The following is a 23,712-nucleotide window of genomic DNA, read 5'->3' on the forward strand; positions in this document are numbered from 1 at the left end:
TCAGAGTGTGGCCAGGCCAAAAGAGGCAAGGCAAAGGTGTCACTTTGCTTTGGCAATCCCCAGCTGCTGGAACAGCCCCTTGGAGCCTTTGACAATTGGGAGTAATTTAGAATAGCCTTGAGACCCCAGGAGCTGCAGGGCAACAGAGCTGGAGTAAAGTAACCTTTGTCCCCTCTCAGGTCCTTTTCTGAGTGCAGCTCAGCGAGATTTGAGAACTGGGTACTTAGCTGTGCCAAAATAAATAAAAACTTTTTACTGGACCAACTTCTGTTGGTGAAAGAGGCTCCACAGAGCTCTTCTTCAGGTCTGGGAAAGGTACTCAGTGTCACAGCTAAACACAAAGTGGAACCGATTGTTAAGGGTAAGGAGTTAACAGATGATCAAGAAACCATGCAAAATGAAGTGGGCAATTAACACCTCTGCACTGCAGTCATAGAATATCAGGGTTGGAAGGGACCTCAGGAGGTTATTTAGTCCAACTCGCTGTCAAAGCAGGTCCAATCCCCAACTAAATCCCCAAATGGCCCCCTCAAGGCCATTCAATAATTTACAACCCTAGGTTTAGTAGGCCAATGCTCAAACCACTGAGCTATCCCTGGAGGAAGGAGAGTTAATAAGTTACAGATAACAACACTGCAAAAAGCAAATAATTATCATTGTCCACCTGCCTGACCTGTAACCTTTGCCCATGGCAAACTGCCCCCTAACCAGTACCCTGCACATTCTCAGATTGCACCTTCTTTATACCCGTTGACTCGCTGTTTCTGTGAACTGTGTGGTTTGCGTCAAAAGTCTTTTTGAAATGAGTGACTCATGGCCACTGCTTCACCCACTTTCATGTTCTGCTCTTCCTCTCAAAAATTATTCCGAATTAGTCAGACAAGTTTCCCCCTTTCTACAAGGGGCAAGGCAGACTGACTACTTGCATTTCTTTGCCTCCTCACCAAAGTTCATGCAATCTCCATGAATCTGTGCTAGCAGTGTCACTTGCCTCTCCAACTCACAATCCTCCAGCTGTCCCTGTCAGGAGAGGCAGAGCACTCCAGGTAGACGGCACTTCCAATCCAAGGGTGAGATTTTACAAACAAAAAGTACTCTGCAAAAATCCCACTCTGCATCAAAGAGGAGGTTGATGGGGGCACGAAGGCTCTGATTTTCTTTTTAATTGTTGCTAAAATCAGGTTAGTCCATGTAAGTCAGAGGGTGTCAGTCAGACCCCCAAATGCCACCAAATTCTATGGAATTTATTTAATTATTAATTTCTGAATTGAACGTAATAATCTTAAAGTCTGACATAAATGACAGCAGGCGGAGAATTCACAGTCAGAGCTGGCCTTTATCACAAATGACTGCTTAAGGCCCTGTACGCATTCTGAAGTCACAGGCTGCATATTTCTCTCTTTTTGGCAGCGAGAGGACATTGGCCCAATCTCCCCTTGCCATAACTAATATTACCTAGCATGGACCCTGCTCTCTCTCATGTCCAAAGTGCTTTACAAACATTAACTAGTTAACCTCAAGCTCTGAACTTCCCCACTGGAAGGGGCACCACAGGGAGAGGCAACTGAAGGTGCCAGTTTCCCCATCAGTTAACAGGATCAGTGAGGAAATGCAATTCCTACACTATTTTTTCTGTGCTCACAGCCACATGACCCACTCGCTGCTTCCTTCTCTCACATGCCCTATTCTCCCTGCCTCCCTATTTCTCCAGTCTTCTCCATCTGTCTGCTGCAGTCTCTCTCAGAAACTTCTAAACCATGTATCCCATTGGTCACCCACATGGCCCCTACTTGCTTGTTCTTCCATTACAATGGAGCACCAGGGAGCTATAACCCCTGATCCTGGTCTGTGCTTCACACCCTTTGTAGGGACTCCTAGTGGCAGCACATTCTCCTTCCCCTTCCCCCTGGGAAGGGATGAGCCAGCAGATCTTTCCTATCAGAGGGTCTGAGCAGGGAGAGCCAGAGAACTCGTTTTTACTAGTCAGCACTCCTATTTCTCCACATTCCAGCCCTTTCAACTTGGGGGCTTTCATGCTGGTGCTGGTTCCTTGTTAGGTTTCGTCTCTTGTGAAATGACATGCCAACCACATTACTCAATACAGATGTGAGTTTCTGCCTTTGGATTTCTACCTGTTTTTACTCACTGGGTTCAGCCAGCTTCAGCACTTGGTTAGAATCAGATATGGATAAGAAGGCCTGAGAGCTTTAGTTACTCTGAAGAGGCTGTTAGAGGCAGTGACTCAGCTGCTTAGCTCAGGACTGTGCTACTTCATAATAGTGAAACATTCGGCTCAGTGGAATGAGAGCAGCGCTGGTAATGGTGCTGAGATTTCTGTTCAACGTCACCATCCTTGGCAGTATGATGCTGCTCTCTAAGAATGCTTCTGATATGAGGACACCTCTGATATCTATTTTGCAGTTCAGAATTTCTCTAAAACTTCCTATGTTAAAAATAATTTTCTTCAGCTTCCATGCATCTCTAGAACTTTCAAGCGCTAAAAAATATCTACCCAATGTCAGGAATTAACATTTTGCTTTCCAGTGATAGAGCATGAAATAGAAAAGTCATGCCTCCAAGGACAGACAATTGGAGACCAGCAATCTACCGTACATTCAGCCATGGCATTTCTATTAAAGAAAATGCTGGAGAGAAAGGATCTATGGGGAAGCAAATAATTCTTCATCCCTGTGACAGTTGTAGATGGTTATCATATTCTCCTTTTTCTTATGGAAAGTCTTGTAGAATGTAATGAAACCCATAGCGTTCAATAGAAATGAAAAAGGTTTCTGTATCACCTATAGAATTTAGTAGCGAATGATATCCTTTCTGTAAGATATTTTTAAAGCCTACAGAATTTAATAGGGAATTTTATCCCAGCTATAGAATTCTAGAGATTTGTATAAAGACTCTCTAGAAAGGTTAGCATTATTAAATTCTAAATAGGAATTGTAGATAGACTAGCTTCTGTCTATCTCTTGCTCTCATCGTCTTTCATTTCCTCCTCTACCCTTTCACTTAATCAAAAGAGCATGATTAACTTACCCCTTATACATCTCTCTCACTCTCCTCTCCAGGTTCTGGACCATGTGCTCCCTATGCCTGGAATCCTCTCAGCTTGGCTTTGTGCCATAGGATGCTCTTGTATCTACTCTGCAATTTAGCCATTGCTCACACATACATCATAAAACTGGAGTAGCAGAGTGATTCATCAGGCCCCCGGTTACTGTTGCTGCTCCTTTGCTCTAGCTTGGGGGCACACAGATCGCCAGGGTAAGCACCCTAGCGGGCTGGGCCAGTTTGTTTACCTGCTGCGTCAGCAGGTTCGGCTGATCGCGGCTCCCACTGGCTGTGGTTCGCCGTCCCAGGCCAATGGGGGTGGCGGGAAGTGCAGCAGGCTGAGGGATGTGCTGTCCGCGTCTTCCTGCCACCCCCATTGGCCTGGGACAGCGAACCACAGCCAGTGGGAGCTGCGATCGGCCGAACCTGCTGACATGGCAGCAGACGTGAAAGTAAGCGGGTACGGGCTGGTACAGAGGATCGGTAAGAAAAGGAGACTGCCTGAGGGAGGGAGAAGCCTGCCCCCTGCATAAGAATAGTTTAAACTCAGCTGTTCCCTGAGTGGTTCAGCCCTCGGGGTTAGGAGCGGTTTTTGGCATCCTTGTTAATTTCACTCACAGTAGCTGGGGGGAGTGGGGAGGGTGTGTTTGACCATGGCAGGGGCAGTCCTTGTCTGCCCCCGGGATGAGGGGATCTCTCCAATACTAATATACACAACAAATACAAGCATTTGGCTGCACAGCTTCAATCCAGAGCTAATAAAAGTAGGTGGAAGGTGAAAACTCACTGTCACATTGGTTTCTCATCTCCTCCCTCCCCCTCCTCCTGCCAGGCTGCAGACAAGGCTCTGCATTCCTCCCACCCCCCCACTCCTAGCAGGGGTTCTCCTCTAGGCTCTAGCTTGCAGTAGGGACACTGGCTGAGATGCCTGCTGCTGCTGCCTGCATAAGAACAGTTTAAACTCAGCTGTTCCCTGCGCAGTTCAGCCCCCAGGATTAGAAGCCGTTTCTGGCATCCTTGTTAATTTCATTCCCAGTTGTTGGTGGTGGAGAGGGGGGGAGGGGGTGTGTGACCATGGCAGGGGCAGTTCTTTTCTGCCTCCGGGATGAGGGGATCTCCTATACACAAAAAACACAATCAAAATCAGGAACCATTTCCAAGTTCAAATCTATCCCATTCCCTCCCCAGCAGAGGATCATGGTTGTGATGTCCAAACTGCTTGCAGATCCTCTTTGAAATGTTACTGAACCACACAGGGAACAGCTGAGTTTAAACTGTTCTTATGCAGGAGGCAGGCTTCTCCCTCCCTCAGCCAGTCTATCTACTCCCTGCTGCAAGCTAGAGGGAAGCCCCTGCAGCTGCTGCTCAGTGCCAGGCAGGGAGAAAGCACGGAGCCTAGTGTCCGCAACCTGGCTGGAGGAGGAGGGAAGACACGGAAAAAAACGTGACAGTGAGTTTTCACTTTTTCAGGCTTATTCCAATAGTAAAGTTTTATTACAGACAGTACTAGTAGTAGTAATAGTAGCTTTATTTTCTCTATCTGTGTCATGCAATGGGAGGGATCCATGAAGTACGTAGGAAAGGTGGGTTGCTTGCGATTGGACCATATGGGTAAGAAATGTAAATTACTTTCACCCCTGCCCAAACACCAGGGCTCCCAGCTGCCTCTGCAGGTGGTAGCTCTGGGGGTGATTTAAAGGGCCCGGCTCCTAGCTTCAGCAGAATCCCGGAGCCCTTTAAATTCTGATTTAAAAGCCCTGGGATTTAAAGGCCCCACCTCTTCTGATAGAGGCCACGCCTCTTCCGGTTGAGGCCCCTCCCCCTCTGCAGGACTCTGGAGTACTGGCAAGTCCTTTAAGTTACTTTCACCCCTGTGTGGCAGGTAAAAAACTGACCCGGCCCGCCACAGTGCTTACTGTGGCGAGCCGCGTGCCAGAGGTTGCTGACCCCTGCTCTAGCTCCTGAGTTGATTTGCCTTCCTGCCTTTCTTAGATTCTTAAAAGGATGGTGTCCTGATAAAGAACAGTCACATTCATGCGTATGATTATATTAATAATCAGAACTCAGAAGGTAAGTGAAAAAGTAGTTCTGCGGGCACAAGACCATACAAGACTCCTTTTATGTATTACCCATGCTACCTTAAAACCTGCCCTGCTAAAAAGGCCACTTTCATCCTCTCCTTTTGCAATGTGTTAGGAATATCATTGCTATTGCCTGTTACAGTCTTATTCTTTTTAATTTCTCCACTTCACATTATCAGCGGCTTCATTCGTCACATTACTAGACTGTGGGATACTCTGCCTTATTATTTCCATATTTTCTAATTGTAACACTCAATCATTAGTCAACTGGTTCATAATGTATAAGGCAGAGTTGCCAAATCATTTCATGCTATATAATACAATGTTTCTGGTTCAGTAATTACATTGTGCCAGGCTTCTGATCAATCCTGAGATAGCTCACTCTTGATGGATGGTCCCATCACCAAGTGTATGAGAGTTAAAGGAAAAAAGCAAATTTTTAATTTGGCTCTTCTGTGAATTTAGCTGCTTGGACACGGTGTTTCAGGGTGATATTTATTTCACTGAGATGGGAAGAGATTAAGGAATTGAGAACTTTGAAAGTTACAAAATCAAAAGTGTTTAGAACTTTTTTCTAAAGTTCTGGTTTGTAAAACAGAAAAGGTGTAAACTGGACATTTTTGCAAATGATTGCATAGTTTACGGGATTGTTAATGAAAGACAGATTCCTTTAAGTTTAAGTAATCAACTTAATACAGCAGAGAAAATCATTACCCACTTCTAAATGCCCTTTTTTTCTTCAGTTTTCATCAAAAAGGTTAGTAGTGATTGGACATCTAACATAATGAATGCTAATTAAACTGAGGTATAATAAGAGGCTAAAATATGGAAAGAACAAGTTAAAAATTACTTCGACAAGTTAGATGACTTCAAGTCACTAGGATCTGATGAAATGCATCCTAGAATACTCAAAGAGCTGACTGAGGAGTTATCTGAGCCATTAGCAATTATCTTCAAAAAGTCATGGAAGACGGGAAAGATTCCAGAGGACTGGAAAAGGGCAAATATTGTGCCAATCTATAAAAAGGGAAATAAGATCAGCCCAAGGAATTACAGACAAGTCAGCTTAACTTCTCTACCTGGAAAAATAACGGACCAAGTAATTTAGCAAACAATTTGCAAACACCTAGAAGCAGGGCCGGCTTTATGAAGGGCAGGGCCCGATTTGAATACCTGGCAGCGGTCCGGGTCTTCAGCGGCACTTTGGCGGCTCTTCTCTGGACTTTCTCCAATTTGTCCACATCTTTCCTGAAATGTGGCACCCAGAACTGGACACAAAACTCCAGTTGAGGACTAATCAGTGCAGAGTAGAGCGGAAGAATTACTTCTTGTGACAACACTCCTGCTCATACATCCCAGATCCCTTTCTGCAGTGCTTCTTCCTAGGCAGGAGGGGGAGCCGTGTTAGTCTGGTTCTGTAAAAGCAGCAAAGAATCCTGTGGCACCTTATAGACTAACAGACGTTTTGCAGCATGAGCTTTCGTGGGTGAATACCCACTTCTTCGGATGCAAGTGGTGGAAATTTCCTGGGGCAGGTATATATAAGCAAGCAAGAAGCAAGCTAGAGATAACGAGGTTAGATCAATCAGGGAGGATGAGGCCCTGTTCCAGCAGCTGAAGTGTGAAAACCAAGGGAGGAGAAACTGGTTCTGTAATTGGCAAGCCATTCACAGTCTTTGTTTAGTCCTGAGCTGATGGTGTCAAATTTGCAGATGAACTGGAGCTCAGCAGTTTCTCTTTGAAGTCTGGTCCTAAAGTTTTTTTGCTGTAGGATGGCCACCTTAAGATCTGCTATTGTGTGGCCAGGGAGGTTTTTGTATATTGCCATTCCTAATGTCTGATTTGTGTCCATTTATCCTTTTCCTTAGAGACTGTCCAGTTTGGCCGATGTACATAGCAGAGGGGCATTGCTGGCACATGATGGCATATATTACATTGGTGGAAGTGCAGGTGAATGAACCGGTGACTGAGCTAGAGTTACTATGGTGCGGTGTGCAGTTGCTGGTGAGAATATGCTTCAGGTTGGCAGGTTGTCTGTGGGCGAGAACTGGTCTGCCACCCAAGGCCTGTGAAAGTGTGGGATCATTGTCCAGGATGGGTTGTAGATCATCTGTTTCCTTATTGTCCAGATGATGAAGATGTCATCGATGTAGCGTAGGTAGAGATGAAAATATTGGCATATTGTGGGGCCATACGGGTGCCCATAGCGGTGCCACTGATCTGGAGATATATATTGTCAGCAAATTTGAAATAGTTGTGTGTGAGGATAAAGCCACAGAGCTCAGCAACCAGGTGTGCTGTGGCATCATCAGGGATACTGTTCCTGACAGCTTGTATTCCATCAGTGTGTGGGATGTTTGTGTAGAGATGATGGGGCGTCCAGGATTTCCGGGTTTGTGGATCTTGGGTAGTAGATAGAATAACCCTGGTCGGGGCTCTAAGGGTATGATTATAATGTCAGGATGGTTTCTGAGGCTGTGGATGGCATTGCAACAGAGCCAGAAACTGGACAGTCTCTAAGGAAAAGGATAAATGGACACAAATCAGACATTAGGAATGGCAATATACAAAAACCTGTAGGAGAACACTTCAACCTCCCTGGCCACACAATAGCAGATCTTAAGACCAGACTTCAAAGAGAAACTGCTGAGCTCCAGTTCATCTGCAAATTTGACACCATCAGCTCAGGACTAAACAAAGACTGTGAATGGCTTACCAATTACAGAACAAAAAGGGAAATGACTGCCTAGGAAGAAGCACTGCAGAAAGGGATCTGGGGGTCATAGTGGATCACAAGCTAAATATGAGTTAACAGTGTAACACTTGCAAAAAAAGCAAACATCATTCTGGGATGTATGAGCAGGAGTGTTGTCACAAGAAGTAATTCTTCCGCTCTACTCTGCACTGATTAGTCCTCAACTGGAGTTTTGTGTCCAGTTCTGGGTGCCACATTTCAGGAAAGATGTGGACAAATTGGAGAAAGTCCAGAGAAGAGCATCAAAAATTATTAAATGTCTAGGAAACATGACCTAGGATAAAAAAGTGGAAAAAAATGGGTTTGTTTAGTTTGGAGAAGTGAAGATTGATGTGGTGTTGGGGGTGGGGACATAACAGTTTTCAAGTACATAAAAGGTTGTTACAAAGAAGAATGAGAAAAATTGTTCTCTTTAACTGCTGAGGATAGGACAAGAAGCAATGGGCTTCAATTGCAGTAAGGGAGGTTTAGGTTGGACATTAGGAAAAACTTCCTAACTGTCAGGGTAGTTAAGCACTGAAATACATTGCCTAGGGAGGTAGTGTAATCTCCATCATTGGAGATTTTTAAGTGCAGGTTAGACAAACGTGTCAGGGATGGTCTAATACTTAGTCCTGCCATGAGTGCGGGGGACTGGATTAGATGACCTCTCAAGATCCCTTCCAGTCCTATGATTCTAGTGGCTTTTCAGTGGCTCATGTGAAATGACCTGGTGCTCTCAGTATATTTCTGAACAAACAGGTAACCTTATCACAAAAACTACTCAAGATCACACTGACTTTTTCAAAGGAAGACTAACAATATCTGATGGCTTTTCCTCTTCCTCCTTTCTTCCCCTATCTGCCACTCTTCCTTTTCCCTCTCATCACTGATATTAAGGTTTCTCATCTGCTCTCCTCCTCTAACCCCTCCAGTGACCACATCCCAACTTGCCTCCTGATCTCCTCTGCTTTACTTTCACTACCTTTCTCCTTTACTCCCCTTTCTCCTCAACCTTCCACTCTCCATGGGTTCATTTTCCTCACCACACAAGCATGGTAGTGCGTCCCACCTTAAAACACCCAATCTTGTCCCCAACTATCTTTCCAACCACTGCTTAATCCCCCTCCTCCCTTTCACCTCCAGATTGAACATACACAGTTTATAACCACAGCATTGGGTTCCTTTAATACAGCTGTAGCCGCAGATTCCTCCAGTGCACTGAAATTGGCCACACTGAAGTCTCCAACAACTTTTTCCAGGCTAAATCAGAGGGCTTCTATTCCATCATCATCAACATCCTTGACCTTTCAGTGGCCTTCAGTGCTGTTGATCACTCCCTACTTCTTGAAATCATTTCTTCCATTGTCTTTTGTAGCTCTGTCTTCTTATGGTTCTTTCTACTACTTCTCTGTTTACAACTTCAGGATCTTGTTTAGTGAATCCTTCTCCTGTCCCCTTGTAAACAAGCATCCTACATGGACAGAGGTCAGTGATCCCCTCCTCTTCTCCTCTACACTCTATTGCTATACCTTATCACTTCTGCCATGATGCCAGTATAACATTACTGACTGATAATGCCTAGGCAGGTAGCAAACTACATTGTGTGCACACCTTGTCTGTGTAAAAACTTGTTTGTATTATTGTTACCTCTTCCCTACCTATCTCTACCCCTCTTGTTTGTTTCATCCACTTATAAGAATGTAAGCAGGTAGTAGATCTTTACTACATGTTTGTACCATGCCTAGCATGATGGAGTCTTGATCACTGATAGGGACCTCTGGGCACTACTGTAAAATTAACAACAGCAGCAATAATAATTAATAATAAAAATGAAACAGCCTAATTTAATATTACTAACTGATACCAGGCAGGCTCAAAACCTGGAATAGCAAAAATAATTTCAATGCTTGCATGGTGGAAGTATTAATGGGTCATTACACTGACAATTTTCAGGAATGACATCCAGCTTGCCAGTAGTTATTGGGTGTGCAAAGGGTTTTGTTCATATTAGCAGAGGAAAATTGAATTGACATTGTTGAATTCAAAAGAGAATTAAACATTTGTATGGATGACAAGAATATCAGTGCATAGGGACGATAATGCATAAGGGACATAAACCTTCATGCTTCGTGGCATAAATGATTCATTATTTGCCTGAGTTTAGGATGGAAGAAACATATTCTAATAGGCAGGTTTACACTTTCCTCTGAAGTATCTGGTATTGGCTGTTTTCTGAGTACCCAAGTAGATGGACCATTGCCTGGGCTCCAGCCTAAGCCCCAAGAGAGAGACAAATATTATTTTATTAATATATACAATGGCTTCCATTTCAAAGGATCCCAAGGCAGTCTATTTATAGGAAGCACTTCTCCTACCAACGAAAGGCAGCCCCATCTGAGGTGGAAAGTGACAAATTGAGACAGCAAAAACTACATTACAGTTTAGGCCAGGAAATGAAGAAGAAACATTGTTCAGTTGCAACGTCCTTTGATAGCCTATGCTGTAATTGTAAGTGCTGAGTATTGGTGGTTGTATTTTTCAATTAAGTGAGAGTATAGCCCCTGGTTAGCCTGCTCCGAGTGCAGATAAATCCCTTGGCCCATGGAAAGGGCAGGCTGTGGAGTAATTTATTAGTACATTGGAGAGCCAGATTATCCTTGTGATTATGGCTAGAGCTGGTCAGAAAAATTCCAATGAAACGTTTTTTGTTGGAATTTGCTGATTTGCCAATGTCAACACATTTGGCAGAAATGGTTAAATTTTGCAGAAGTCCTATGTGAAATGGAATTACCTTTCTCTCCCCTCTGGATTAGGACTCAGGAGATCTGACTTCAGGTTATTGCACTGCCACAGACTCCCTGTGTGACCCTGGACAAGTCACTGAATCTCTCTGTGCCTCAGTTCCCCATTTGTAAAATGGGAACAGAAAAATGTCCTTTCATGTTTTGTCACTTTGATTAAGCCCTTTGGGGGCAGGGACTTACTATGTGTTTGCAAAGTGCCCGGCACAATGGGACCCTGAACTCAGCTGAGGCACTACTACTGCAATACAAATAGTGATTGCATTGTGTAAAATAAAAATCACTTTAAGTAAATACTTGCCTGAGAAGTCAAGTCTGAATTCTGGGACAGCAGATGAGTTATTTCCATGAGCTGTATTATAACAGCAGAAAGAAACAGAGAATTGGCAACATGAGCTCTGTATAAACTCTTCCCAGAACTGAATAATAAAGTGCCTCCCACTCGGATCATAAAAATTCAAATGTTTCAGAGCTGATGCCTATATATTGTTGACAGTGTTTGTGAATGAATGTGAAAATAAGTCCTGCATCAATAGTTCCTTTGGTTAGAGAAGTGAGCGAAGAAGTTCCTCATCTCCATGTTCTAGTTTTGTCACTGGAGAATCCCAGGAATCAGAGCCCCTGCCAGTTCACTCAAACCATCCTCTTGCAGGCTACACGTTCCCTTCCTTAGACTGAAGCTCCCTTCCATGTAAACTTCCATAATTGTGGCTCTGCTCCAGGAAATGAACCAGTTTGTCTTCCTTGCTAATGTTTGGTTATTAAAGAGATTCCGCTCACCACTGTCCATGTTTTCTAGGGAGGATTTAAGAAGTGCAGACTCCTACTGGAGATAAATGGAGTGTCCCTGTTCTGTACACAATATGAACTCCTTCCCTCCTTTTTCCCCCGCTTCCTCCTCCTCCTGAGGATTAGGGAAAGGTTGAAGATGGGAAGATTAATTGGTTGGTGTTTCACTGAGCATATCTATGGTGGGCTTGATACTCAAAGGACAAAGGGCTGCCCCTTTTATTACTGAGTGGTGGAGAGATCCCTTGGGACATCAATGGGGAGTACAGAGGGTTGTCTTGAAATGGCACTGGATGCATCTAGTACAGCAGTTATTTGACAAACTTCACAGGGGAGCTCAGTGTTATCCATCTTCATCTGCGCTGTCTCTGCTAACTGTTGTGTACAGTGGAAAAGAGCAGACAGTTATGTCACATGAGCATTGTTGTAAAGTCTTCTAGGAACTGATTTACAGAATGCTATTTGTCTAGTTTGCTTGAATTTTTAGTCATGAATGATCCTGATATCAAAATATTTGTAAATGTTCTAGTGAAATGGACCTTTTAGTCATTGCTCCATTGACATTTTCTTTGGCTGTAGAAATAAGAAATCTTTTACTTCATTCTAGTTTAATCAGCAAGGGAATCTTCCTATGAATCAAAATACATGTAGCACTCCTCCCCCTTCCTGGGGCCTGCCAATTCCTTCCCCCTTCCTGTTTTCCCTTCTGCAGTGGTTACAATAATTGCAGCTTTTCTCAGTGAGAGAGACAAGGCTATTCATATAGGAACCGGTACTCATAAATTGGCCAATTTTGTTAAACAACTCCCTAAAAAAGAGGATATCGTCTATGAGGAGATGCAAGCTCCACTCTTGATGAGTGAGCGCATGCAGATAAAATAAGATGTCTATCCCTCCCTCTTCACTCTGCCCAATTGTAGATATGCCTATGATGAGTGGCTGATACAAATGAAGTTGATGGCATTTCTCCAGATTTACCTCTGTGCAAGTGATTAGGAAAATGAGCCACTGCTCGCCAGGTGGTGGTGCAATTTCCATGCTTATTCAAATCTTTGGCACCAATGCTCTGCTAGCCAAAAAGGGTACCAGTTAGTGTCAGTTTCAGTGATGGGTTTGTGCATTGGACTACTAACAGTTACCACTAGTAACACAGGGGTAAAAATCTTCATTCACTATTCTGAGTTCTCACTGCCTTACAGTCTGTGCAATCCCTGTGCGATCAGGGGAGCTATTCCAGGTTGTTTACACTGATGTAACTGAGAACAGAATGGGATCCTAAATTTCTAATTATGACTCTGTTTGTTGACTCTTCACCCATAAAATACTTGCAACATAAGCCCATTCAATTTAAAACTTTAAATTTTTGTTTGGTTGTTTTAAAATAAAGTCAGTTAATCTGTTTCTCTCTCCATCCTTGCAGCTATTGTGCTGGGGCGTTAGCTCTTTTTCTTCATTTGGAATTAGCCGTCTAGCTAGGGTCTGCCATTTGAGATCAGTAGGAGCTCCCTTCTGCCACAGTTGTCTGGTCTGCTCTGAAGGATTCTCATAATGCAGTGGTTTTCAACTTGTGGTCTGCGGACCCTTTGGGGTCTGCAAACTATGTCTAAAGGGTCTGCGAAAGATGATTATGCAAATAGAGCTTCAGATCCCAGAATAGGCATTCCATGGAAAAGAAGCCCTCGAGGAATTCCACCATGATTTTAACAATTTCCATCCTGCCATCAACCTCAGCCTAGACCAATCCACACAAGCGGTCCATTTCCTAGACACTACTGTGCTAATAAGCGATGGTCACATAAACACCACCCTATACTGGAAACCCACTGACCGCTATACTTACCTACATGCCTCCAGCTTCCATCCAGGACACACCACACGATTCATTGTCTACAGCCAAGCTCTAAGATGCAACCATATTTGCTCCAATCCCTCAGACAGAGATAAACACCTACAAGATCTCTATCAAGCATTCTTAAAACTACAATACCCACCTGCTGAAGTGAAAAAACAGATTGACAGAGCCAGAAGAGTACCCAGAAGCCACCTACTACAGGACAGGCCTAAAAAAGAAAATAACAGAACGCCACTAGCCATCACCTACAGCCCCCAACTAAAACCTCTCCAGTGCATCATCAAAGATCTACAACCTATCCTGAAAGATGACCCCTCACTCTCACAGATCTTGGGAGACAGGCCAGTCCTCGCTTACAGACAGCCTCCCAACCTGAAGCAAATACTCACCAGCAACCGCACACCATACAACATAAACACTAACCCAGGAACCTATCCTTGCAACAAAGCCTGATGCCAGCTCTGTCCACATATCTATTCAAGTGACACCATCATAGGAGCTAACCACATCAGCCACACCATCAGGGGCTCGTTCACCTGCACATCTACCAACGTGATATATGCCATCATGTGCCAGCAATGCCCCTCTGCCATGTACATTGGCCAAACTGGACAGTCTCTACGCAAAAGAATAAATGGACACAAATCTGACATCAGGAATCATAACATTCAAAAACCAGTGGGAGAACACTTCAACCTCTCTAACCACTCAGTGACAGACTTGAAGGTGGCAATTTTGCAACAAAAAAACTTCAAAAACAGACTCCAAAGAGAGACTGCCGAACTCAAATTAATATGCAAATTAGATACAATTAACTTAGGTTTAAACAGAGACAGGGAATGGTTGGGTCATTACACTAATTGAATTTATTTCCCTATGTTAAGTTCTCCTCACACCTTCTATGGGTCATCTCAATTATCACTTCAAAGGTTTTTTTTTCTCCTGCTGACGATAGCTCATCTCAATTGATTGGACTCTTCCAGTTGGTATGCATACTTTCACCTTTTCATGTTCTCTGTATGTATAAATATCTCCTGTCTGTGTGTTCCATTCTATGCATCTGAAGAAGTGAGCTGTAGCCCACGAAAGCTTATGCTGAAATAAATTTGTTAGTCTCTAAGGTGCCACAAGTACTCCTGTTCTTTAATCAAAAGTATGTGAATACCCCCACCTACAGGTCAAAACCTGTTGTCATTTCCATAGAAGCCCACAGTTTAGCACCCTTTCTCATGCTGTGTTAAATGCTGTGCCAAGCACATGCAACATCTAGAGTTGCATTCTGTTCAATGAGTTTTCACTCTAAAATTTCTATGATAGGGGTCCTCGGATCATAGGTTGAATTTCCAAAGGGATCCACACCTCTATTCAAAAGTTTTTAGGGGTCTGCAAATGAAAAAAGGTTGCAAACCACTGTCATAATACTTTGCATCAGTCACTTTCTGACACGTCTGCCTGCATCCTGGGATTGCATACGAACGTTGGATTTTCTGTACTAGATCAGAGAACATTTGTTCTTCAGATCTGACATGCTGTCTCTGCAGAAGTCTGTGCTAGATAATTAGAGGGAATTGACCACTCCCCATCTTTCCTCCTGCACACATATACAATAATTGTAACCAGCCTTAGAAACTATACCTTGGGGGAAATTCCTCCCAGGCTTCTGCTCTGAGCTGCATTCAGGCAAATTCAGTTTGGAGTAAGCTGGTGCAACTCCCATAACAGTCTCTGAGTGAAATTCAGCAATGACAAATGGTTTGTAAGTCACACATCAGGTGTAAGTTGTTCAAAAAAACCTAGCAAGTTAATTTCATGTGTACTGATTTGGCATACAGCGGGTGTGCAATCTGAGTGTGACGTATCCCAAGATGACGGGAGGGACGTTTGCTCAGCAGGAAAAGCAACTAATCGGAGGGTGAAAGATTAGGGTGACCAGATAGCAACCGTGAAAAAACAGGACAGGGGGTGGAGGGGGCAATAGGCGCCTATATAAGAAAAAGTCCCAAAAACAGGACTGTCCCTATAAAAACAGGACATCTGGTCACCCTATGAAAGATAAAAGAAGCTCACGCTAGAATGTAATTCACACCGCATCATCCGCAACACATTATTTTGGGAACGAATTCAGTTCTGGTGTCAGCCAGTGTAATGCCCTCCGATGTCAACCGTTACACTCAGTACTACAGGAACTCAGAGAAAGCCATATGGGTGTCACTTAATTTTATACACCCATTAAATGCCAGATTGGAACAAGTTATAGTGCCTCATCATTTACACTTCTCAGCTCACCACTTTACATGTGACAAGTAGCTTATATCTGGCCTTGTCTCTGGATTGTTTTGAGATCTTGAAGTGTCTAGTGACGACTTTGTTGCTTGACCCATTTCCCTTGCTGACCCAATCAGTTTGATTACTCTTGCCCCATGTTTCGTCAGTTGACCTTTGGTGTAGTAGCTGTAACTACATATAAGTGGACTTGTCACTATATATATATATATATAGTGATGACTTCTGCTCTTCTGGTTGTAGATCCTTGCAGCACTTATTCAGAATCAAGACATAAAATTCTCTGTTTATTTCTTTAGTTTGGTATTAAAATGAGCAATGTCCAGAATTTTGCTATTTGAATTAAATATTTCCATTTCACCTAAAGCTTTATGCTGGGTTTCTTTGCACCCAGACTACTAGGTGTCCTCCTTCCCCCCACAGTTGTGCCATTTCAGATGTTTTTATTATTGGTAAATTGCCAGTCACCCCAGCTATTGATCCTCAAAGATTTTTTTTACTGGTAGTTTTAAAAAGTTGTATTTTAAACCTCTCAGGGTCTTGTACTTCTGGTATTTCAAACATACAGCTTTGTTCCTGTTGTACCTACATTGCTTATATCAAACGGAGTACCCAAGGACAGCAGTATTCCACCTGTTTTCTCATATTTGCTCAAATGGACGCTCCTGTAAAAGCTACCCTCTGGAAAGGGTTTTTTCCTATTGTAGTAAGAAGTCAGCTTGAGACATAAGCCCTTGTATCAGAGGCCTGGTATGAGGCCTGAGGCCTGGGCTAAAGTAGTGGTCAAAACTTTGCTGATATAAAGCAAAATCAGGCTGTGAGCTAGAGACAGGCCCTGCTCACAGAATCTGGCAAGAACAGGGCTGATATTGCAGAAATACACATTCTTAAGAAGTGCTAGGCACTGAGTACTCATGCAAACACATCCCGATATCAAGAGGTACCAGAAAATCCCGATATCGAGGATGGTACAAAAATATTCCCCAAGGATAACAGGAACACACTGACCCTTCTAAAAGATAAGGTCAGAATTACAGTACATAGGTGATGGGTGATAATTAGCCATCAGTAACTAATTGTGTCAGAGAGGCAGTACATTGCTTGTTTTTATCAGGGTATAAAGATGTATCTCAGAGGGAATGTCTTTGTCTAGCCTAGGGAGGAACAGAAAGTCCTGCCATTCAGTGAGCTGGTCCATTGTTATGGGCATACATATACTAGTGGTCCGGTAGAGTCTGCGGGATACTAGTACCATGCTTCATTGCCAATAAACCTGGCTAGGTGCCTTCATACCTTAAAAGATCTTGTGGTCATTGGGCGGTTTGCTTGAGGTCAGCACATGGGGAGAACACACACATGTAACTGAACATCTAACCACACCTATCATTCTGCAGATTAATGCTTTGTCACTGGGAGACACTATGAATAATCTCAAGCTACTTCTGAGCCTTTTTACAAAGAATATTGTTTGGAAACAAGGACTGGTGGAATTATGGCATTAAAGAGACAGACAGCATCTACCAACTTTGCAATCTGTGATTGGCACTACTGGAAACAGCCATCTTTACAAGGCTCCATTTGATAATAAGGAGACATCAACCCACATGACAGCAGGTATGGCTGATCCAAGAAAAAGGAGTTGTTATATTTTATAGCATGTCAGAAGTCATATCTTCTGCTCTCTAGTGAGCATTACTTAATAGCCTACTTTTTCATTATTTATCATTCTAAAAGTGGACAGAGAAACCGTCCCAATGGGGTAATGTTTTTTTCCTCAAACCTATCCTTAGCCATATTAATAAGCTAATGTAATGTGAGAGAGGCAGATTGATGAGTTAAGATTGTTTTGATGATGCACTGGATGCTGATAAATTCTCTCCTGTCTATACGGTTTAGGTATCCACATATGAAGCTCCCAACCTTTTTTCTTTTCATTGTCCAACTACTAACATTTTTTGAAAGGCCTTTGGGAAGGTGATGGCTTCCTCTGCAGTTAACCTGACTCAGCTTCTTTGAAATTTTTTTTCCTTCCCACAGTACAATGTAGTGTGGGGGAAGGGGGAAGATGCTGCATTTCTTGCCAATCAACACTACCATGGAATGAACTAATCCTCTGCCATTTGATTGTGTCGCCTTTGAATGGGTGCCACTGAATGTTACTGACATTGTCTATTACATTACGAGCTAGTTTGACTACTTGACCAGTGACTCCACGGCAGCGTGAGCTTCAGAGCAGGCTGTACAATCCGAAACCCTGTGTAATTATTTGTGGGAATAGCCTGTACCTAAGTGAGCCCTGCCTTGGCTTCACTGCTCCAGGGCCCAACCTAGTGAGATAAAGCTAGCTCGGGTATGTCTACACCCCAGGGCTGTAGCATAGACATATTCTTAGGCTACATCTATAGCTGGAGCTGGGTGTGTGCTTCGCAGCTTGAGCAGACATACTCATGCTAGCTCTGATCAAACTAGCATGCTAAAAATAGTAGTGTAGCTACAGTGCCTTGGCGGTGGTGAGCAGCAGCACGGGCTAGCTGCCCCGAGTATGTATCCTTAGGATCAAGGCGGGTTCATACTCAGGCAGCTAGCCCATGCTGCCACTGTTCATGTTACCATGGCTCCCCTACTATTTTTAGCATGCTTGCTTGATCAGAGCTAGTGTGAGTATGTCTACTATGCAAATCACACCCCCAGCTCCAAGCGGAGATGTAGCCTAATAGCGGGAACTCTTTGGACCCCTTTATGTAAGACTGTGTTCAGTACTTACGGCCCAATCCTACTCTGCATTCATGCAGCTCAACTGAAGCAAATGGGAATTTTGTGTTCATATGTAAGAGCAGAATGCTAATCTTAGCGTTGAATAATACTGGTCAGTATGCAACTGCAGACATGGGGACCAAATTGAACAGTGCCCTGAATGGAGGTGTAAGGTATGTGTCAGGTATAAGTGGCTTGGAAAGTGGGTAAATGTGATAAAGTTGTGTACAGTAGATGAAGTGAAAGTATTTTCTTTTGCCTTTTTTCTAGTTGGTAAGATTTTCTGGTTTGAGCAAATATTCCCTATCCTTACTAAATGGGAAACATTAGAACCAATAGTAACTAACCTACTAGTAAAAAGGTAAACAAAATCTTTTTAACTACACCCATTGTAATTTGATCTGATATGACATTCACTGGGTGTGTCAAATGAATGCAATATGCCAAGGGGACAGAGTGAAGTATAGCAGGAATAAGAATGAAGAGGAAGGTGTGTGATGATAAGGTGTATGTGGAGATGGAAGACATTTTATCTTAAACACTCCTATTAGTTCACCAATTGATATAATGTTAAACATGGCTTGTCTTGTGTTAGTTACCATGACTTCTCAAGAGCAGAGAAATGGCTGCAAGTTAACCAAGGAACCAATGGCTGCAAGTTAAAGACAGATAAATTCAAATTAGACATAAGGCCCATATTTCTAACAGTGAGGGTGATTAGCCAGTGGAACAAACCACCAAGAGAAGCGATGGTTTCTCCATCTCTTCAAGTCTTCACATCAAGACTAGGTGCCTTTCTGGAAGATATGCTTTAGTCAACTACAAGGTATTAGGCTCAATACAGGAGTAACAGGGTGAAATTTTATGACCTGTGTTATACAGGAGGCCAGAGTAGATGATCTAGTGGTTCCTTTTGGCCTTAAATTCTATGAAAACATGAAATTGTAGACACAAACCGTGGGAAGTTATGCTCAGCAATGGTTGCACACAGAGCACATTTCATATTGAAATCATTGAGAAGCAGAAATCACAACTCCCCAGTGCCATTTTTACAATTTCACTTTTCAGACTGCAACCATGCTCTAGTAAAAGCAACTAAAAAAAAATATTAATGGACCAGTGCCTCACACTCAGCTAAGCACAATGCAAAGGGCAGCTAGAGGAGAGGCAGAAACAGCCCCAGCCAGACAAGGACTGGGAGGTCAGTTAGTGGCTTTGAGCCACCTTTCCCCCTGACTCTCAGATGTGCTGCATGTAATCTTGGGTCTGTTGACTGTCTGGCTGAGTGTCTTTAGCTTTCTGGTCTTCTTTAGGGCTGGAAAAAAAACCCTCAAATGAAGATATTGCAAAAAATGAACATTTCTGAGTTTATCCATTTTGGATGCAACTTTAAATGTAAATGTATTAGTAACAGAATTAGCTTTTTTTTACATTCTAGGGTATTGAATAGATATTGTGCCTTTTAAATATAACTGTCATTGAGGTGCTAGATTTCTCTTTCAGATATGTAATTTTTGTACACATATGCCATTTTGGCCTTAATTGCATCCTAGAATTGGTCTTAACCCTATTCTGAAGGCTGGGTACAGCACCTGAGTGGACTAAGGAGTGGGACAACATATTTGCAAGGGCTTAGACTTTATTAAGTGACTCTGGAATAACAGTGAGGGGGAAAACTAGAGGACAGTATCTGAAGTGCTATTCAATTCTGGACCAGGCATGGTTAGAGCGAATATGTAAACAAACATGTGATCTTGTGAAAGAAATGAACAGCATCTTTCACATTCAATCTCGCAGAACAACATTCTTTGTTCCCATAATCACCTGTCTGCTCAAAGGGCAAGGAAGGCTCTTTTAAAATACGGAAAGTTCTTGTTTTCTCAGTTCAGTGCCACTTAAAATAAAATTGTAAGTACAAGCACAGCAATATTTGACATTTTTATGGTGCCTTTTCCCAAGGATCTCAACATGGTTTACACTCATTACTTAGACCCTTGGGTAGTATTAGCTCCATCTTAAAGGTGGACAAACTGAGAAGTGGAGCCAAAATCGTGCACTAATATTTTGTACCTCAATGCTTGGCCACAAGAGCGGATTTACCATGAAACAAACTGTGCAGTGGCATGGGGCCCCCAAAATGCAGGAGAAATATCTGACAACCTGTCCCTGAGTCCCGGCCGGCAGCTCAGCAGGGCTCAGGCAGGCAGGCTGACTGCGTGCCATGGCTGGTGGCCACACGCCGCTGCCAGAAGCGTCCAGCATGTCCCTGCAGCCTCTTGTGTGTGTGTGTGTGTGTGTGTCTGAGTGCTGCCCCCACCCCAAGCACCAACTCTGCAGGTCCCATTTGCCAGGAACTGCCCTGCCTAGGAGCCACTGCTGGAGGGGTGTGTGTGCCGGTTGCTTTGGGAGACATGCCACTTGAGGTAAGTGTCAGCCCCTGCCCCCTCCCATACCCCAAGCCCCCTACCACAGTCCAGCCCGCCCCCCCACCAGCCCTACTGCACCCCAACCCCCTGCCCCAATCAAGGTACCTCACTTATTTTAATTTACTTCCCATTACTTATAATATAGGAGGAGGATGAAGAAAAAAAGAATGGGGGGGGGAGAAGATAGGAGAGAATGTTCTTTTTCTTGGCTGGGTCCCGAACGGGGATGGGGGGGGGCAAAAATGAAGCTGTGCACAGGGCCCAACTAACTCTAAATCCGCCACTGCTTGGATAACTGTATGTCAGACACTAGGTGTCATTAAAAAAATAAAAACAGACATTAGCAGCTATGCCTTTGGGGACCCAATGACAATGTAACTTGCACAGATTGTACTGTTGCTTCACTGATCTGAGTAAAATTGCTATAGGGACTGATGCAATGCCCAGCACAGTCATTGGGATCCCTTCCATTGGATTGAATCAGCTCCTTTCACCAGTAGGAAAGAAGAATCTGGTCTCATGGGCAGGCCAGTAGTTTGCTTTCATTGCATTGGTGCCTGCTGGGCTTTCAATGGAGTTTTATTGACAGAGAGGGTAATTTTATCTTCTGTTGTTTGAAGAACATCCAATTTATGATTTTTGTTCTTTGGAACTGTTTAGGGTTCCAAGCTATAGGGCAGGAGCCACTGTTTCAATTCTAACAGTTTTGACCAACGACTGTAGCAGATTGCTCCAACCATCTTTTTTACTCCACAGCATCTCATATGTATTTATTAACCAGACAACAATTCCTGGCACTGAAACACTCCACTAGCATAGCAGAAATGAAAGCTCTAATGAGAAGTAATAATAATTAATAACAGTAATAATAATATTTTAGCACTTTTATGGTGCCTTCCATCCAAGGATCTCAAAGCCCTTCACAAATATGCAAGTAATAAGAACCTATATTGTATCTCACATGGTCCTGAATTTCACAGCAGAAGTCAATCATAATGTAGTCATTCTTTATGCTGTTTCAGATGGCAATCCTAATGATCAGAAAACAACTCAAGCTCTGTCAATAATATAAGAACGTTTGTTGTTTTATTCTTTTTGGTGGGTACAAAAACCACAGTTTTTTACACAGAACAAGATTATAAATAATATTTGTAACATGAGTGACCCGTAGTCTCTTTTGATTCTACACTGCAGACTGATGATGTACTCTAAACATTTTTTTTGTTTTTCTTAGTTAGACAGATGCAAATTTGTGAAACACTGAATGATGTAACAGAATGAAGGTAACAGCGAACAAGAGGATGACCAACAACTTTTATAAAAAAAAGTCTCTGAATTTTGTTACAGTGATGGCATTTTATATCAATTATTGCAATGAATTGTTCCCTAAGATGGTTAGAAAAAAGAATTGTGTTGTCCTCTACCGAATTTACATCAGTTAAAAAGCAAGCATGTTTCAATATTCCTCTTTTTTCAAAGAAAATGTAAATAATTTCTTTATTTTTTCACAGGATTTACATATTTATTATTTTCTTATCACAGTTTAGTGATTCGTTTCCACAGCTGGATATTCTTCCATTGTATATATTGATGTTCTGGAGACACAGGTTAGCATGTTCATTGACTTCTATAGCTATTTTCCCCACTTTGTCAAGATAAAGACCAAAATGTTGTCCTTTCTGAGCACGTTCTTCACAGTTTGATGCGCTAATTGGCAAGTCTTATTAGTTTTAAGTCCACTCAAGTGAAATTTGTTGCTGTTAATATATACCCATCCCAGCCCACCTCCCCCCAACAAAACTAAATTATGAATTTTCCTGATATAAAATCTGAGTTTGGGTTTCCGAGCTGAGCTCATGCACACGTTGTTGCTGATGATATCTGGCGCATTTGGATGTACTTCCCAATTCTCAGCCCGATTATTAGTTCATCAATGACACTCCTATGTCGTTATAGTCTGTGCTGTGTGCCCATCAGTCACCAACACAGTTTAATTAAGGCACTCAATTATTTTTTTGGTTTTTATGGTAGGTCCGATGCAATTACAGCCAATCCTGAACTTTGTCTAATTGCAGTTCCAGCGTGCACGGCCTTCGGGCAGTCGGGAGTTAATACACGGCCGTTTTCTCCTACACTCCCTGTGATGGATAATCTGGCTTTGTTTCTTATGGCTTCAGAAAAGGTCAGCTAGGATCCAGGAAAAAAGGAAAAGAGAAGAAAGTGTTACAATATTTCTGTTCATAAATAAGCTGGGACACAACAAACACCAAAATATCAAGTTTTAGACATCTGCATTTTTTTTCATATATAAAGTGCATTTAACTACACTGGGGAAAGAAAATAAATCAGACAAAAGATTCTGCTGTTAAAATTTTGTGAAAGGCAAATTCTATGGATAAAGTATAAAATCTCAATTTGCTCAACTGATTAGTAAACCTTAATCTAAAGTGCTTCACACTACACTGATATTCTGCAGCAACCCCAGAAATAATACTCTTTATAGCCGGGGCATGGCAGGCACTTACTCACATGAATAAAATTACTTATGTGCATAAGTGTTTGCAGGATTAGGCTCTAAACTCTGATTAGCAATAAACAACTAAAAATTATAAATAATAAAAATTTATCATAAATTACTTTATAAACCTGGAAACTCTCATTTTGAAAATTCAATCCACTGTTCAAACCTAAGGAAATGTATGGCTTCTATTTGTAAAAAAAATATATATTTACTATTTTCAATCACAGAGAGCTCGCCATAAATCTCATTTCCTAAACACTTGGCTATAAGCGGAGCTGATCAGGAGTTTTCCATTGACTTTTTCTGACTGAAAATGCAGTTTCCAGAAAAGCAACATGTTCCACCGGAAAATTTCAATTTTGTCAACATTTTTTAAAAATTTCCCCCCGGAAAGTCAGAACACAATAT

General features: G+C 42.6%; 1 protein-coding gene across 6 annotated transcripts in view; it reads right to left on the bottom strand.

The window, feature by feature from the left end:
- Window positions 1–21,458: 21,458 nt before the first annotated feature.
- The window catches only part of GRIA4 (glutamate ionotropic receptor AMPA type subunit 4), a 329,847-nt gene continuing 327,593 nt past the window's right edge, over window positions 21,459–23,712 (bottom strand). For 3 of the 6 annotated variants that reach the window (XM_045018837.1, XM_045018818.1, XM_045018828.1), the window contains one exon: window positions 21,459–22,970. In XM_045018837.1, the coding sequence (XP_044874772.1) occupies window positions 22,806–22,970 (165 nt within the window). In that variant the 3' untranslated portion in view covers window positions 21,459–22,805. The remainder of the gene's footprint in view (window positions 22,971–23,712) is intronic. The other 3 variants (XM_045018862.1, XM_045018851.1, XR_006579767.1) reach the window with 3 other exon arrangements.

Source organism: Mauremys mutica, chromosome 1, assembly GCF_020497125.1.
Source record: "Mauremys mutica isolate MM-2020 ecotype Southern chromosome 1, ASM2049712v1, whole genome shotgun sequence".
In the NCBI taxonomy this organism is placed as follows: domain Eukaryota; kingdom Metazoa; phylum Chordata; order Testudines; family Geoemydidae; genus Mauremys; species Mauremys mutica.